Genomic DNA, 16,100 nt, shown 5'->3' with positions numbered 1-16,100 from the left:
AGTTTCATACCACAAATGGAAAAATGCTCTTTCTTTACTTTTATTTTTTCTTACTCTCTTTTTACTCCTTTTATTTTGATTTATGCTTCAGTTTTCTATTTTTTTCTTCAAGTAAATATGTGGGCATGATTTCTGTTTATCTCTAAGGAATTTCTTATTGATTTCTCGTCAGCCAAATATTAATTAACTTCATTTTTCATTCATATTGAAATATAAGCCTTTTTTCTTACATCAATGCAAAAATTAACTTTTAGCTCTTCAATTGCATTAAAATTCAATATGGGGGGGGGTACATTCTTTACTGTAAGTAAGCATTAAATCAAAGATAAAAAATCAGAAACTTACATTGCACAATCAAATGAGCTATTTTTATATCGGGTTCACCAATTCCATTAAAAGCTTCGCATTCCAGAGTACCCGAATCTTGTTTGGAGACATTGAAAAGTGTCAGTAAAGACCGACCATTTTCAGTAAATTGCTGATTTTCTCTTAAAATGATCGCCCCGCCTTTCGTGCTCCAGCGTATCATATCCGGGATTATTGGATTGGCTGATATGCTGCACTCAAAGTATGCATTCTCGCCTTCAGCAACAAGCACCCTTGTAGTAATGTTCGTCACAACAGCAGGATCTAAAAATACAGAGATAAAATAAAGAATTAATTGGTGAGAATAACATAGAGGTTAAATGGGGGTTGTTTCGTGCCTCCAATAAATCTACCCGATTTATCAAAGCTAAAAAAATATCTTGAAATTCTAAAATAAGTAACTGCGTTCTATCAAGACAACCATTTTATTATAAAACTTCAGAATAACTATCTTTTTTCGTTGCCACTCAAAATTATCAATAAACACTGGATAATATTACGCTAATGACGCTTTTAACTAATGACGTCAGAAATAATCGTTTGCATTAAATTTAGTTTATAATAATCATATGTAATCGTTTGGTCTTTTTATAGCTTTGCATAACAGGGGTATACAATTGTGTAGATAATATTTAAAAAAAAGATGTAGTAAAATGTAAAATGAAAGATAGTATTAGTTTTAATTATGTCTGGCAAAATGCAGAAACAAATGTATTTCAAAATGTTTATACAGTCGAAGTTTATTGGTATGTCTGCGGACTCAGTAATAAGTCAACTATAAACGGTGGTTCACTATTTTAAAATTTTTGAAACATTATTTATTAGCACATGACAATAGTATTAATGGAGATAGGGATTACGATAGTACCTATTCTTTTATAAATAAAACTTAATTAAATTAGATATTAAAAGGAAAACTAATTAATTAGTTTTTACATTTTATGTGTAGCAAAGGTACAAAACAACCAATGCCAAAGTTTATACATTCGAACCCTGTTATATTGGTATGTTTACGGACCCAGTAATAACTCAACTATAAATGGTGGTTCACTACTTTCAAGTTTTTGAAAAATTATTTTTTAGCATATGGCAATAGTATTAGTGGAAATAGTGATTACGATAGCACATATTTATTTTTACACGCTTTTAATAGAATTAAAAAGAATAATAATTAATTAGTTTTTACATTCTAAGAAAGAAATTAATGATTTTTTGATTGACTGCAATTCGATTTGAAATAGAGAGATTTCTGTCTTAAAGAAACTTTTGTTTTACTTAAAGCAAATGCAAAAAACGTCAGGCACATCACTTTAGTAATACCCTTTAGATTAGACGAAACCTAAAATTACCTTTCACATCTTTCTAAAATGATGCTCCCTACGGTTTTCGTCTTAAGTACTTTTGTTTTATTATTTCTTGATCATTTCGTGATATACAATCATTGAATAAAATAATTTTCAAATGTAAATATTTTAATTGCATCTTACTTCAGCTTTTATGCGAAAACTCTTTCTTTGTATTCGTTCGATAGTAGCTTTTTATTTACTTTTGCTACTATAAACTATATATATATATATATATATATAAACTAGTANAGAACTTTGTGATTTAACGTACTGTAATAAATATAAATTCATTGTATTTTTTTTTGTTGTTGTTGAGTATTTTTAAAGATGGGTTACTTCTTCAGCGGTATATTAAATAACCAAAAATATGTCTTTATTTCATAACTGAATTAATAAAAACAATATAAAAGAATTGAATAAAAAATAGAAAAATGAATTGTAAAATCTTCAATAAATCTTTCAGCATAATCCAACATAATCTTGACAGCTAAAATAAAACCAAAATAACTTCCCAGTCATTTCTAAAAATATTTCATGCGTTTTTTAGTTTTTCTTTAGCTTTTTTCGAAGCAACTTCATTTTTGTTTCGATTTTGCAGAACATTAAAATGTTAATTAATGCACAACTTTAATCCAAAAATGGATTAAAAGACAGGATGTGAATCCTGTCTTTTCATTCACATCCTGTCTTTTAATCTATTTTTGGCTTGAAGTTATGCATTAATTAACATTTCAATGTTTTTCTCTACATTAAATTGTGAGAAAAACTTTATTCCACGACCTATTTAATTGACCAATTATAATTAAGATTTCCTTTATTCCCTAAAATGAAACATTTTGCCGATTTATTTCGCAAGATTATCCCTAACTTTCTTTGAGGAACAATTCGATTTTGTGTTACTTGGATATTCATTCTCTGATTAAGATGGTAAAATAAAATTAATTTGCTCATTTTAAAAACTTGTGCCTCTTTGTCTTGCTTGCATAACTTCCACCCTTAGAAGTCATCAGGATAAAACTGTAGGTAAGAGGGTACACCGGTTGAAGAGGGTACATTGAAGATATAGAATAATTGATTTAAATTGAATTGTTTATTTGAATAATGTTTATTGAATAATATTTATTTTCTTCAATCGCCAAACTTCGTCATTAAAATTTTTTTAAAGCGCTATTTTTCTGGAACAACCAATTCTTCTTTAGCAAATTGGAACTTCTTTAATCAACAAAATTTCATGATGAATGGGGGCTTACGTATTATTTATGTATGCAGCATGTTATGCCCATAAGTTCTAAAGATTACTGAAGAGCTTAGATATTTTTCATCAAGGAGGGGGTCCTTGAACAGGAAAGATAAATTGTGTCGAACTGCAAATAGCTGTGGAAGAATTTTGAGTTTACAAGTGACTTTCGCAAAGCGTGGATATGCCTCACCCTATGTTCTCGGGATTGTTTCGTCAGTGATTTGTTCTCACCCCGCCTCATTTAAGGAGAAACATCATTCATTTAAACTTGGTTTTAATTCTTCGTGCACTTTAGAATTAGCATAAGAACATAAATTAGGAGTAATTGCGAGGAGTAATTGTGTAGTAAGTTTTATTCCCCTTACCCTACTAGTTGCTTGGGGAAAGTTGTATCCTTTAAGGTATTTAATACAAATTTTTATTAATTTTAGTTTTATAACTTCGTGTTTTAAATGATTACTACATAATATTTTTTTCAATTAAAATAAATAATAAATCTATCATCCAAACAAACACTTTTTTCTGGCAAAAATTACATTTTAATTTTATTTACTAATTACACTGTTTTGTTTTAATTCCCCCCTCCTAATTTCATTACATTCTTGATATTAAATTTAGAATTGATATAATTTTGTTCAGATGGAATTTTCAGCGAAAAACAGGTGTTCAATTAAAATATTAATTGGATTTCCATGCTTTTATTTTAAATGTTTCACAAGAGTTTTATTCGATGAAATTGTTATTAAATTGTATTTATTGTTTTTAAATTTTTGAAGCAATTTTTACCAGAGTTTATATCTATCTATGAAATAGTATTGATTTTTTTAATGATATTTGAATTGATGATTAATGATTTTATTTATTCATTTATTCTAATAATAATTTCGAAATATTTCACGATTATAAAGCTAATTGGTGTTTAAATAACAAAAGTAATCATAGATTTTGATTAAAATTTTTGAAATTTTTTTCTCATCCTTGTAGTTTTAATTGATAATATTTATTTTTCATACATAGTTCTTATTTTCATAGTTTAACACATATGTTTTATATTTACAATTCGGAAACTTATTCATGGGAAATTTTTCTTTCAAAAAATGCATGATTTTGATTTGCATAAAAATGTTTAGGGAAATTATTGTCTATTTTATTGTTTTATTTGCTAGAGCATATATGATCTATTGATTGTATGAGTAAAATTTAAATTTTTGTTTTAAATGTTGTGTTAAATATCGTCAGTTAAATTTTGAGTTTTAAAAACTAATTTACAAATATACCATATTAAACTTGATAGCTTGCATTGGATTACAGTCAGTGATTGATTGTGTTAAACAGGTTATAATGCAAAATCGAAGAAAACTGATAACTTTTTTCTGATAATAAAAGCAACTTTGATTCGAAACACTTCGATTTTGTGTCACTTGAATATTCATTCTGGGATCTGGGATTAGCAAAGCCAATCGTTAAAGGCTAAAATAAACTAAAAATATCTTCCTAGAATTTTCTGAAAATATTTCATGCGTTCTTTATTTTTTTCTTCAACGTTTTTCATAGCAACCTTATTTCTGTTTCGATTTTGTGGAACACAAAATGAAGTAAAGGAATAAATCCGATATGATATCAGAAAAATATTTGCTACATTACTAAGCTAATAATTGACTAAAGAGTACACTAATTCGATACTATTCTGTTGTTGATGCTTCTAATGCCACTTGCCAAAACCAGCAAGCCTGCTTAGGGAAATCAAGCGAATTAAAGGTAGAGGGTGCATTATTTGTTTTTCAGTGGCGTAATATAGAGTCAAGTATACGAATTCAGCCACAAGCAGTTCCAGCCCGTTCATAGGGTTAACCCATTTATACATCCATTTATTCATCCACGAACCGTAATTTTTACATGAACCAGAGAACGATCAATCTGCAGTTCAGTATCCCCAGAGGTATTGATTTGTTATGGAAGCATGGAGAACTTTGTGATTTAACGTACTGTAATAAATATAAATTCATTGTATTTTTTTTTGATGTTGTTGAGTATTTTTAAAGATGGGTTACTTCTTCAGCGGAAATAGTTGGCTTATTTCATCAATAGATGGCTGCACTGGTTAGCTCTGCTTATTTTCGAATTCTTGTGAGTGTTTATGGTGTTTCAACATGATTTGCCTCCAGGTGGCACCACCATTATAAATTTGAAATTCAATCACAATAGTATTGTGTATTGGAGATTCTAATTATCCTTTTAAGTTGGATTTTTGGGTTGAATTATGTGTATTTAAGTTTATTTATATTTAATTAGTATTGTCTTATCACTTTTATGAGGTATTATTTAATTTGGGACTGTTTTTTTAATGGAACTTTTTTTTTGTTGTTCTGACGTCGACTGGTTGCCTGGCGGCTCGTGGGGGGGACAGGTCAGTCTAAGATTCTTTCGCCTTGCTGAGAAGAGAATAAAACGGTCGTGAAGAGTGACTGAAGGAGAATGGATTAAGACCGCTGAGAGGATGGACTAAGACGGTGCCGCTGAGCGGATGATGAATTAAAGCCGGAGTCGCTGAGAAGGATGAACCAAGACGGTACCACTGAGAGAATGATTAATTAAAGCCAGAGTTGCTGAGTAAGATGGTCTAAGATGAACCGCTGAAAAGATAATGTATTAAAACCAGAGTCGCTGAATTAATGGACTAGATCGGAGTCCCTGAGTGGATGAGCGGGAGTCTTGAGAAAAGTTAAGTCGAAGCCTCTAAGTTGATGACTGAAAGTGATGAGCTGAGTGCTGCTATGTTCGAGCCGAGTCTGTTGGCCTATCCAGAGCGTACCAATGCTGAAAGTCTGTTGTCCCACTTGTGCAAACTGCCTTACTAGAAGGATGCCTAAAGAAGTTTGAAGTGCTGTCTATTAGAAACTGAAAGGTTGACCTGATCCACGAGTCTGACGGCAATACCGGTGGGCGCTCCAGGAATTTGGTCCGTGATTTGATTTGCATTTATAAACTCAAGTTCGATTTTAGTACAGATTTAAAAGAATAATTTACCCTCACTTTTAATTGCTTCTACTATATTTTAAGATATATATTTTTGAGATAAGCCTCTTATTTTTAATCGGGTTTGCAGGATTAGAGAATATTGTGATTTTTATTTTTAATTGCTTTAGTAGATTTTAAGATAAGTGTGCCTTTTATTCTTAATTGTTTTTACTGGAGAGTAGTAGAATAATGAGCCTTGTATTTTTAATTGCATTTTATTGAAAATATAGTTTCGTATTGATAAAATTTGAACTTGAAGTTATGTATAGTTTGGAAATATGTGATATTTACGGAAAGCATTTAGAAATGGTTTGAGTTGTTTTTGTTTGAAAATTTGAGTCTTAATAAAAGTTTTGGTAGATGTTAAATGTTTCAAGTAATTCCTTTGCTGATTTTCTTTGTTGAACCTGGGTAACTGTTACCAAAGTTAATTTATTGATCACAGCATAATCAAAGTTTTAAGGGCAACAGTACAATACACAATAGTCGCTATTTACTACACAAGGAATCTTCGACCGGCGGAGATCGAACTCACGACTTCTGGGAAATGCATCCTATGAACCAGGTTATCCCGGCCAATACAATTCTATTATTGATGAACGTTGCTTAGCAATATAAAGTCTACCCTGCTCATGGAAAAATATTTCATCAGAAATATCTAACTTCTTAAATTTGCGTCCTTAAAATACAATCCATAGATATTTTTTAAAAAGCTAAAAAATTGTTTACATTTCGTAACTAAATAAAACTACACAATATAAAAGAAATTTATTTTTGAAAGAATAAAGAGATGAATTATAAAAACTTCAATAAATCTTTTAGCAAAATCCCCCGTTGAAAGCTAAAATAAAATAAAAAAGAAAAATAACTTCCCAACCTTTTCTAAAAATATTTCGTGCTTTCTTTTTTTTCCAGCTTTTTTTCGCAGCAACTTAATTTTTGTTTCGATTTCGCGGAACACAAAATAAAGTAAAGGTATAAATCCGATATGAAATCAGGAAAATATTTTCGGAAATGTATCAAGGTATATATTTTTATAGCTTCTTTTTTACTCTTCCAGAGACTCATCCGTTTTGTTGGTAATGTTTCGTTAATGGGAATATGGAAGTTTTCAAAAAGTTTTCCAAACAGTTTAATCATATTGAATGTACTTCGAAGAATTTTTTCAGGAAATTGCGTAATCTCAGGAGGCTACAGAAAAAAAAATTCTTAATCTTCTCTCGTTTTCTTCTGTAAAGATTTTGACGTTAACATTTAATCTACTTAATTGAGTAGGAATGATATATTATTTTTTAAAAGATGGAAGCTAATACATTTCACAATAAAAAAAATAATATAAGCTTGTTCAAAATAATTCAAATCTTACTTAATGTTTTATTATTATTTTCTTGACGAAATTTTTATAAGAATACTACTTAAAATGAACTAAAAGTATTACGTACTTTATTTACTTAACAATATCTTGCTTACAAATATCTAATGCCAAATTTAGTTATAATTTTATGTTTCTAAATTTTACAGAATTTTAAGATTTGTATTAAGACTTTAGTATTTTTAAGATCATAATGTTTTCTCTATTAATAAAACCTAAAAAATTGGGAAACTTAAAACTTTCCTTAAGCTTAGTTCAAGATTTATTTAAATAAAAAAGAAAATTATATCTTAATAGTTATCAGTGCCAGATTACAAGCTATGATTTGATAGAGTTTGTTATATTTTGTATTTTTAGGTCATTTGTTGTGCTGTTAGGCATTTAAGACCTTTGTAATAGCACTTATTAGCATTGGTCTTCAAGACATGTATTATTCTCATTCATTAATAGCCCTTGAGTATAAATATTGTAAATAGTAATCAAACTAACCAAAAATAGCGAAAGATAGGTCATTAGTAGAATAATAATAGTGAAATAAAACGAGTGATGATGATGATGAATGAGTCAAATGAAATTAAAAACGAGTAACTTTTATCTAATAACATAAATTAATGACGTAATTACATAAAGTAATGACAACTTTATTTTTAAACTTATTGGAGTTGAAAGCCTTAAGTGTTAAAAGCGATATATCAGGTTAACTTTTTGAGAAAAGTTTGTAATGCTGGTTTCAAGTGTAGAAGCAATTTTTTTTTAATTAGCATGATACTTTTGTAGATTTAAAGCGAAATTGAATTGATCATGCGAAAATTGAATTTAATTTACTTAGAATTTTAATTCTGATTGTAATTTGTGACACTGCTTTAAGCAGGGATGGGCAAACTACGGCCCGCGGGTCAACTGTGGCCCGCCGGAAGGTTTTATCCGGCCCGCGGATAGAATTTTAACTCCTTTTTCTTGTCTACTTTGCTTAAAGTTTTTTTTTGCTGTTTCTTCTTTTTTAATAAAGTTTTGATGACCTTTTCACTTTCTCTATTTTTGTTCTACAGAGCATAAATTGATGGAAATAGTTAGCACAGACAGCTTCAATTGGTAAAATGTTGAAAGTAGTCTTTATTGAATACCCGTAGATTGGCTCCAACGAGGGTCCGTCTTTCTCGAGGAGCAGACATATGGAATCTACTATAGGTGAATTGCACTTCACATGTGGCCGACTGCCCATTTTAAGCAAAAACGAGTGGATTTTTCTGCCGGCATGAGTTCTGACATTTATTGGGTATGGATACCCAATAAATGTTACCCAATAATGTTACCCAATAAATGTTTAGTGATTGCACATATATGTCATTGTAAATAATGGTGAAATTATTGAATTTATAAAGTGGTTAGTGCTTTTTTGCCTTATTTGTAAACTTTTTTAACCCCCCAAAAGCTACTAAAAACGCAAAGTTGATTTAGAGTGCCATGTGTTCAATGATGAATGGACTTAGACAGATCTTCTTTGTCATATGAACAACTTGAATCGTTCTTCGTTTGAACAACTTGAATCGTTAGTCTCGTTCCTTGAAATAAGCACATCTCACTTCGAACTTCTATATAAGGAAATGAAATTGCTGTTTCATTCATCTCTTTAAAAATCTAAATTAAAATTTGTATGTCGTATTTTTTTTCGAAGTTTTTACTTGACCCACGAAACTTTTTTTTTTCTCGATTTTTGGCCCTCGATCAAAACAGTTTGCCCCTCCCTGGTTTAAAGCATGAGCAGCATGCATAAAAGGTTAAGCACGAAAACAATTTTGAGAATAAACGCGTATCGCGCTTTAATTACAGGTCCCCAAGCATTATTTCTGCACAATTTTTTAGTAAAAACTGACGTGATTTTATATGTTCAATTTTGCTTTCGTGTGACATTGAAAGCTTTTAAAAAATCCTTTTTCCTTGATAACGCAATCATTGGTCACTACTTGGTATTAAAATATATTTAATTTCTGGAGAAAACATAACTGAGTAGAACGATTAATTGAAAAAAAAAGAAAGAAAGAAAAAAAAAACTCCACATGTCATTTGGAAATTTAAGTAAATTTTTTATTTCAGATTTCTTTATAGTAAATCATTAAATTTATCTATCGTGCCTCGGTGGATTAGGGGATAGCGATTTTGCCTCCCAATGCGGTGACCCGATTTCGAATGGTACGAATTCTGCTCCCGTTTTTACACCAACCACAATGCCAAAGTAAAACTACCTCAGTGGTAGATGGATCATGGTTTTGAATCTCTTTTCGATCGGGATTACAATGAGGGCCTTACGTGGTTTTCCTGTCACTTAACACTCTCGCTTAGTTCCGTTTAAGAGCCAAGAAGGCTAGTTTGTCCTAATGATTTATCCAGGAGGCCTCTTTACTTCTGGGTTGAGCTCGAAATTACTAGTTTATGGAGCTGAGCATTGATAATCATGAACTCAGAAACTGCGTTGGCTGTTCAACGCTGGTTATAAAAAAATGTGTATTGCTTATACATTTTTCCTAGCATAACTTGCAACCACTTATGTGAATACACTTCAAATTTCTCTTTTGACTAACATTCTCGAAATATGTATTAAGGACAGTTATTATGAAATACCGTGTACGTTTAAAAAAAGCATTTCCTTTTTTTAAAAAAAGTTTTAAAATATTATGCTTTAATTTTTTTTGACCGTTCCAAGGCCTGACCGTTCCAAGGCCTGTACTTAAAAACCTCTTATCAAAACTTTCTACATGAAAAAGAGTTTTAAAAAAGAAAAAAAAAATTCAGTGGGGACTTACATTGCACGTTCAAAATTATAGTTGCATTTGAAGTTCCTTCTTCGTTTTCAGCCATACAAATGTAGGTGCCAGCGTCTTTTCTCGCCACGTTCAATATGTAGAGTACAGGCCCGGAAGACATAACTCGGTGTAGATGATCATCCATTTCTGACATCGGAGGGATCAACGAAGAATCCCTTGTCCATGAAAACCATGCCACGTCAGGATAAGCATTGACACTGATATTCACTGTTGCGTTTGTACCTTCGGCTACGTCCACCCTTTGATAAGGTTCTGGAAACTCTGGTTTGTCTGATGGAAATCAAAAACAGAGAAGAAAGTCAAAAACACATATGAAATGAAAGGCATAATATAGAAAGAAAGATGTCAAAAACAGGCATAAAATGAAAGACAATTTTCAAGTACACATATTTTATCTTATCTAGTAGAATGATTTGTTTTTTTTTTCATGTGTTATATTAAATTTGAAATATCGAGGTTTTTTCAAATCTAAGTTTATAATGTTAAAATGACGTTAAATGATAAAAATTACACATATGTTAAATGATGTATAATGTTAAATGATAAAAAAGTACAGTGCGCAGCAAATTTTCAGCTGGATTTATACAGATAATTGTTCTTGTCTAATTCGGGTGTGGAGATTTCAGATCTGAAATTAGCTTTATCTCAAAAGATACAGATTTTTTTGGTATATATTTTGCCAAAATGTACAAGTTTAAAAACGTTATATACAATAGGGGTCTAGTATATGTTACGACACTCTTTAAGAGTAGTCGGGGCACATTTTCAAGATTAAAATTGCATAGGAACCCATGCCCGGAATTGTCACCGTACAGAGCTAAAGGCGTTTATCTATTGTGACAGGTTCAAACGAACACAAACAGTTCATAATAATAGGTAGTGCCTCTAGTGGTGTATGACGATATTTCTGGGCATCGGCTTGTTACTTATAACATAACATTTCAAAACTTGTATATTTCAACAAAAAAAAGAATAAAAATATCATTAAAAGAAAACTGTAGCTGTTGCGCGAATTGGAGAGAAACCTGTTGCGTCACTGATTTTAAATTAGTAACGTAAAAATATATATAATCCGTTACAGTAAAACAAACAAATTCGTTCCCCAGTGTTATTGAAAAAGGACGAGAGAATATGCAGTTTGACATAACTTCCATACTTGCTCACAAAACTGGCATGATATTTGAAATTTAACACTTTAGAAATTAACACTTCGACATTTTAATCTCTCCATGACCTTAGTAATTGGCCTCTTGTGGGCGACAGGATCAGCACCTCTATCCTGCTTAAATTAAAACTCATTTCACTTAATCATGATGTTCCTTTGCAATAGGTACCTTCCCACGTGAATCTCAACGGGAATGAAATGGCTGATATTCTTGCTAAGGAGGGTTGCAGGATTACAACAACTCCCTCTTCCACACTTTTTCGGAGTTTAACTCTCTGGAAAAATCAAAAATCTCGGAGGAGTGCATAACACCCCCAACCCATAATTGGTACAAAGGATCAAAACCGGGTTTGTCCCTTGACCTCCCGTGTGACAGACGTACCCGGACTGCTCTATCAAGGCTTGTTAGCGGTCACATTAAGTGCCTCACTTTCAACGAGGGCAGGAAAACCTTCGTCATCTGCACCAAGTTCCAAATTCATGAGGCATCTCCTGAGCACTTCTTGGATTGCATGGGACTCTCTAAGGAGGATCTCTATAGCAATCCTCTCCTTGTCTTCGACTTCCTTTCAGTCAACGAACTCGTGGATCTTGTCTGACTCCGTCAGACAGAGAGGATAAGCAACAACAACAACAACATTTTAATTTTTGCAGCACTTTTCATCGTTGAAGAGAACATGTTTGCATTTTTTCACACATTTAAATATTTTATTAAACACGTTCAAATGCAGTAAGTTATCAGCGAAAAAAAAATTATGGATACATTACTTACGCCTCACTCTTATGGTAACGTTGGTAATGACAGCTGGAAGATCATCGCTCTTTGCTTTACATTCAAATATAGTTTTGTCATCTGCAGACGTGACGGGGAATGTTAAAACACTCCTCGTTGAAATAGCACCAAAATCAGCGCTTAGAGTTTCTTCTGTATGGTCTCGTACATGACGTCCATCTCTCTTCCATGTGATTCGTGCTAATGGATTACTGCCACTTGATAAGCATGTTAACGTTACCTTGAAAAAATAAAGTAAAACTTTGAAGTTAAAAACATAGTAAAATGTCGCAGACTAAAAAAATCGTTAAAGATCAAATATAATAAGAGAAATGTAATTTTATCTGCCGTACACTGTTCCTATAATATGTGTTGCTACTTTTCCTAAAGGGTACGCTGAAAATTTTAAAGGACGGTAGGACTTTCTACTAGGTCAGTACACTGTAGAAAAAACCGAAACAAATTGCGGTATAAAGTACCGATACTTTGGCATCATCCGTAAAAGTCATTTTACCGTAAAATTCATTTCTACCGTAAAATATATCGTAATTTTGACATTAATATTTATTTAATTAGACTGATTCAGTAATTTTATTGTAATTATTACTCTTAAAGTAACGGTATATCAGATTTTTTATTCTGTAACATGCTCCGTTAAAAAATTACTGGTACTTTTTAGCGTAATTTGATTTGGAATTATATACAGAAAATACTTTTAATATTGAGTACACTTTAAAAATATATATTTTTTGTATCGAGAACTCGTGTAATAAATTCTGTAGTTAAAACAAATTATATCGTGTAATAAATAATTTAATTTCCTAAAAAAATTTTAATGACGCATGTATAAAATAGTTAATTGTAATTTATTAGACATAATATTATTTAACTAATCTTGAAGTGAAAAAAAATACTCTCACTTTCTTGTTATTTTAACAGATTATTTAAGAATTACCAGCTTAAACTTTCGTTGTCTGTATTCTTATAACATACGGAAGAGAGTCTTGCTTATTAGAATATCTTAAGAAAAATCTATTAAGACTAATAATTAGAAAAAAGTTTGGACTGTGATGTATTTTAAAAATGTTATAGCTTACAATATTTTAAATCTGGATCTTTTTATAAATATTTTCATTTGATCTAGACATTTTGTTTCCGGTGATTTGCATATTTTTTGCACACAGAATAACTTTTGGATACAGCAATGTGATGATAAGTATCAAAATATACAATGTGCAAAGGTATCAATCAGCTCATTGTTTCACTAAGTCCAAATGCGTGAATTTTTAATTTACAATTTAAATTGCATAATTTTCACGCTTAAGCCTTTCAGGGGCGGGGAAATAAAAACTGTCCCACTTATTTTCTACAATATTACAAACCTCTAAATTTGTAATAGTTTTTTTTTTCCTACGCGAATAAGGAAACATTAAAAAGAGAACAAAAATTCGCCTTTTTATGGAACATAGTTTAAAAATGTTTGCCTTGCAAAGATGATCTAGAAGTGTTACAGAGAAACTTAGGCTTTTTAAACTAAAAATATTTTTTTCTCATTTTTCATTTTGGCAACAAAAGTATGAGAAAATTATGAAAATTATCAACAAAAAAAAAATTTTCAGAGTAAAACTCTTACAAAATGCTTAAATGTATCCTTAAGGTGTCACTTACCAACATAATACATAAGATGTAAATAAATAAGATGTAAAATAAGAATACATCTAAGGTCAAATAGATTTACAAGTTCATAATTAAATTTTAGGAGAATTATTGTTGATCGTGATATGAGATGTATTTTGCTGGATTTCAAGTGCTCTGTTATACTCCTCCTAATTAGTCCACAATAAGTGAATTGTAACAATAAATGAGCCCGAGTATAGACATAATTGGTTAATATGTGGTGAACAATACCGGCTGAAACAAAAGACATAAATTAGCTCAAAATGAGCCTAAATTTGAACTTAAATAAAATTAAAATAATAAAAATTTGAACAAAGATTTATTTTGTTGGTATACCTCCTTTACTGATAATAATTTCTAAATTAATACAAGAAGAATATAAAATTCCATTTAAATTATAATACAAGAATTTTTCAAATAAATATTTAACAATTACTTTATTTAAACAAAAATATGATAATTTGTAGTTTAACGTTGAAAGTGAAGTTTGGTGAAAAAAAAATATTTTACCTCATCTCCAGCTTTAGGATCACAAGGTTTCAAAGTGATAGTTACATTTGAAGGTGGAACTGCAAATAAATAAATATCATGTAATACAAAATATAAATAAATAGTTGAAAATTCTAACACTGTTAAAACTTTAAAATATAATAATAATAAAAAAAATTAAAATATAACATCAATATATGATGTAAGTTATCTGAATGATTTTAAAAGAGGGAACGACTTTAAAATTTCTCATAAATTGATAAAAATTTACAGCTGTTTATAAAATCGAAATAAATAGTAAATTTTTTATTGAAGCTGCATACATAAATATATTTCATACCATTTGAGATAGAATTACTTAAAAATTACATAATCTTAAACGCCAAAGTATTCAAATAAGATATTACGAGTTATAGATTTCAATTTTATTGTATGCATTACATTAGTGAAGGCAATTACTAAAGCACTTTAAAACTTGGCAAAATTTACAAGACACCTTTTTAGTAAAGAGTTAAGTTATTGGTTGCTAAGTTTTTTATACTCGTTTATTCTTTTAGAAATATTTTGTCATATCACAATGAAAAGCTGAATTTCTTGAATGTGTGACAAACGTTTACGCATAATTTTTTTTTTATACGTTGTCAAAGTTTAAAATTTGCAAGGTGACACAACGCAAGTTATACTTGGTGTCATTTTTTCCCCTTCGTAACAACTATTAAAAAAAATTGTTTTAAATTATTTAAATATATTAATCTTTTTCTTCAAAATATTAAGCTTAAAGAATAATATTGTATATACGTTGGTGATAATTATTTCAAAGAATAATAAAGAGGGAGTATACGTGTAATGCGTCTTCGCCATATCGATACACATATTTTACGAACCGCAGTAGTGTCACCGTAATCAAATCTTCCCATATAATCTAATAAAGTTTCCACAGAGCAGCAGAATGAGAAATTGTATTTCATTCATTTACTACATCTTCTGCATCAGTTACTATCATCACTATTTGATTTAACAACATAACGATGTCTTCATCAGTCAAATACTGGAAGCCAGACTCACATGCATCACTTTGAAACCAATCTTCTAAATTTTCTTCATCAAGAATTTCGAAACCTTAGATTTCTTTTGCTTGTTCGAGAATACTGTTATCATATTTTTCTTGAACNTTTTTTATTGAAGCTGCATACATAAATATATTTCATACCATTTGAGATAGAATTACTTAAAAATTACATAATCTTAAACGCCAAAGTATTTAAATAAGATATTATGAGATATAAATTACAATTTTATTGTATGCATTACATTAGTGAAGGCAATTACTAAAACACTTTAAAACTTGTCAAAATTTACAAGACACCTTTTTAGTGAGGAGTTAAGTTATTGGTTGCTAAGTTTTTTATACTCGTTTATTCTTTTAGAAATATTTTGACATCTCACGATGAAAAGCTAAATTTCTTGAATGTGTGACAAACGTTTACGCATAATCTTTTTTTATACGTTGTCAAAGTTTAAAAATTACAAGTTGACACAACGCAAGTTATACTTGGTGTGATTTTTTTCCCTTTGTAACAACTATTTAAAAAAATTATTTTAAAGTATTCAAATTTATTCATCTTTTTTCTTCAAAATATTAGGCTTAAGGAATAATATTGTATATACATTGGTGATAATTATTTCAAAGATTAATAGAGAGGGAGTTTTGAGTAATATTTAATATGAGAGATACAAAATTTTTAAAGAAATAATTCATAGACAAAAGTGAATTGAGAAATATGATAAATGTGAAACATTTACAACTAGCTTCAGTTTTTGCTCACTTTTTAA

General features: G+C 30.1%; 1 protein-coding gene across 2 annotated transcripts in view; it reads right to left on the bottom strand.

Moving 5' to 3' along the window:
* Window positions 1-16,100, bottom strand: part of LOC107454481 (nephrin) — a 137,280-nt gene that overhangs the window by 29,039 nt on the left and 92,141 nt on the right. For both annotated transcript variants that reach the window (XM_071177675.1, XM_071177676.1), the window contains exons 10-13: window positions 14,289-14,347; window positions 12,102-12,342; window positions 10,144-10,434; window positions 346-630 (exon numbers count right to left, since the gene is read on the bottom strand). In XM_071177675.1, the coding sequence (XP_071033776.1) occupies window positions 346-630; window positions 10,144-10,434; window positions 12,102-12,342; window positions 14,289-14,347 (876 nt within the window). The remainder of the gene's footprint in view (window positions 1-345; window positions 631-10,143; window positions 10,435-12,101; window positions 12,343-14,288; window positions 14,348-16,100) is intronic.

The sequence above is a fragment of the Parasteatoda tepidariorum genome, chromosome 2, assembly GCF_043381705.1.
Source record: "Parasteatoda tepidariorum isolate YZ-2023 chromosome 2, CAS_Ptep_4.0, whole genome shotgun sequence".
Lineage (NCBI taxonomy): Eukaryota > Metazoa > Arthropoda > Arachnida > Araneae > Theridiidae > Parasteatoda > Parasteatoda tepidariorum.
This window is presented reverse-complemented; position numbering and strand designations above follow the sequence as displayed.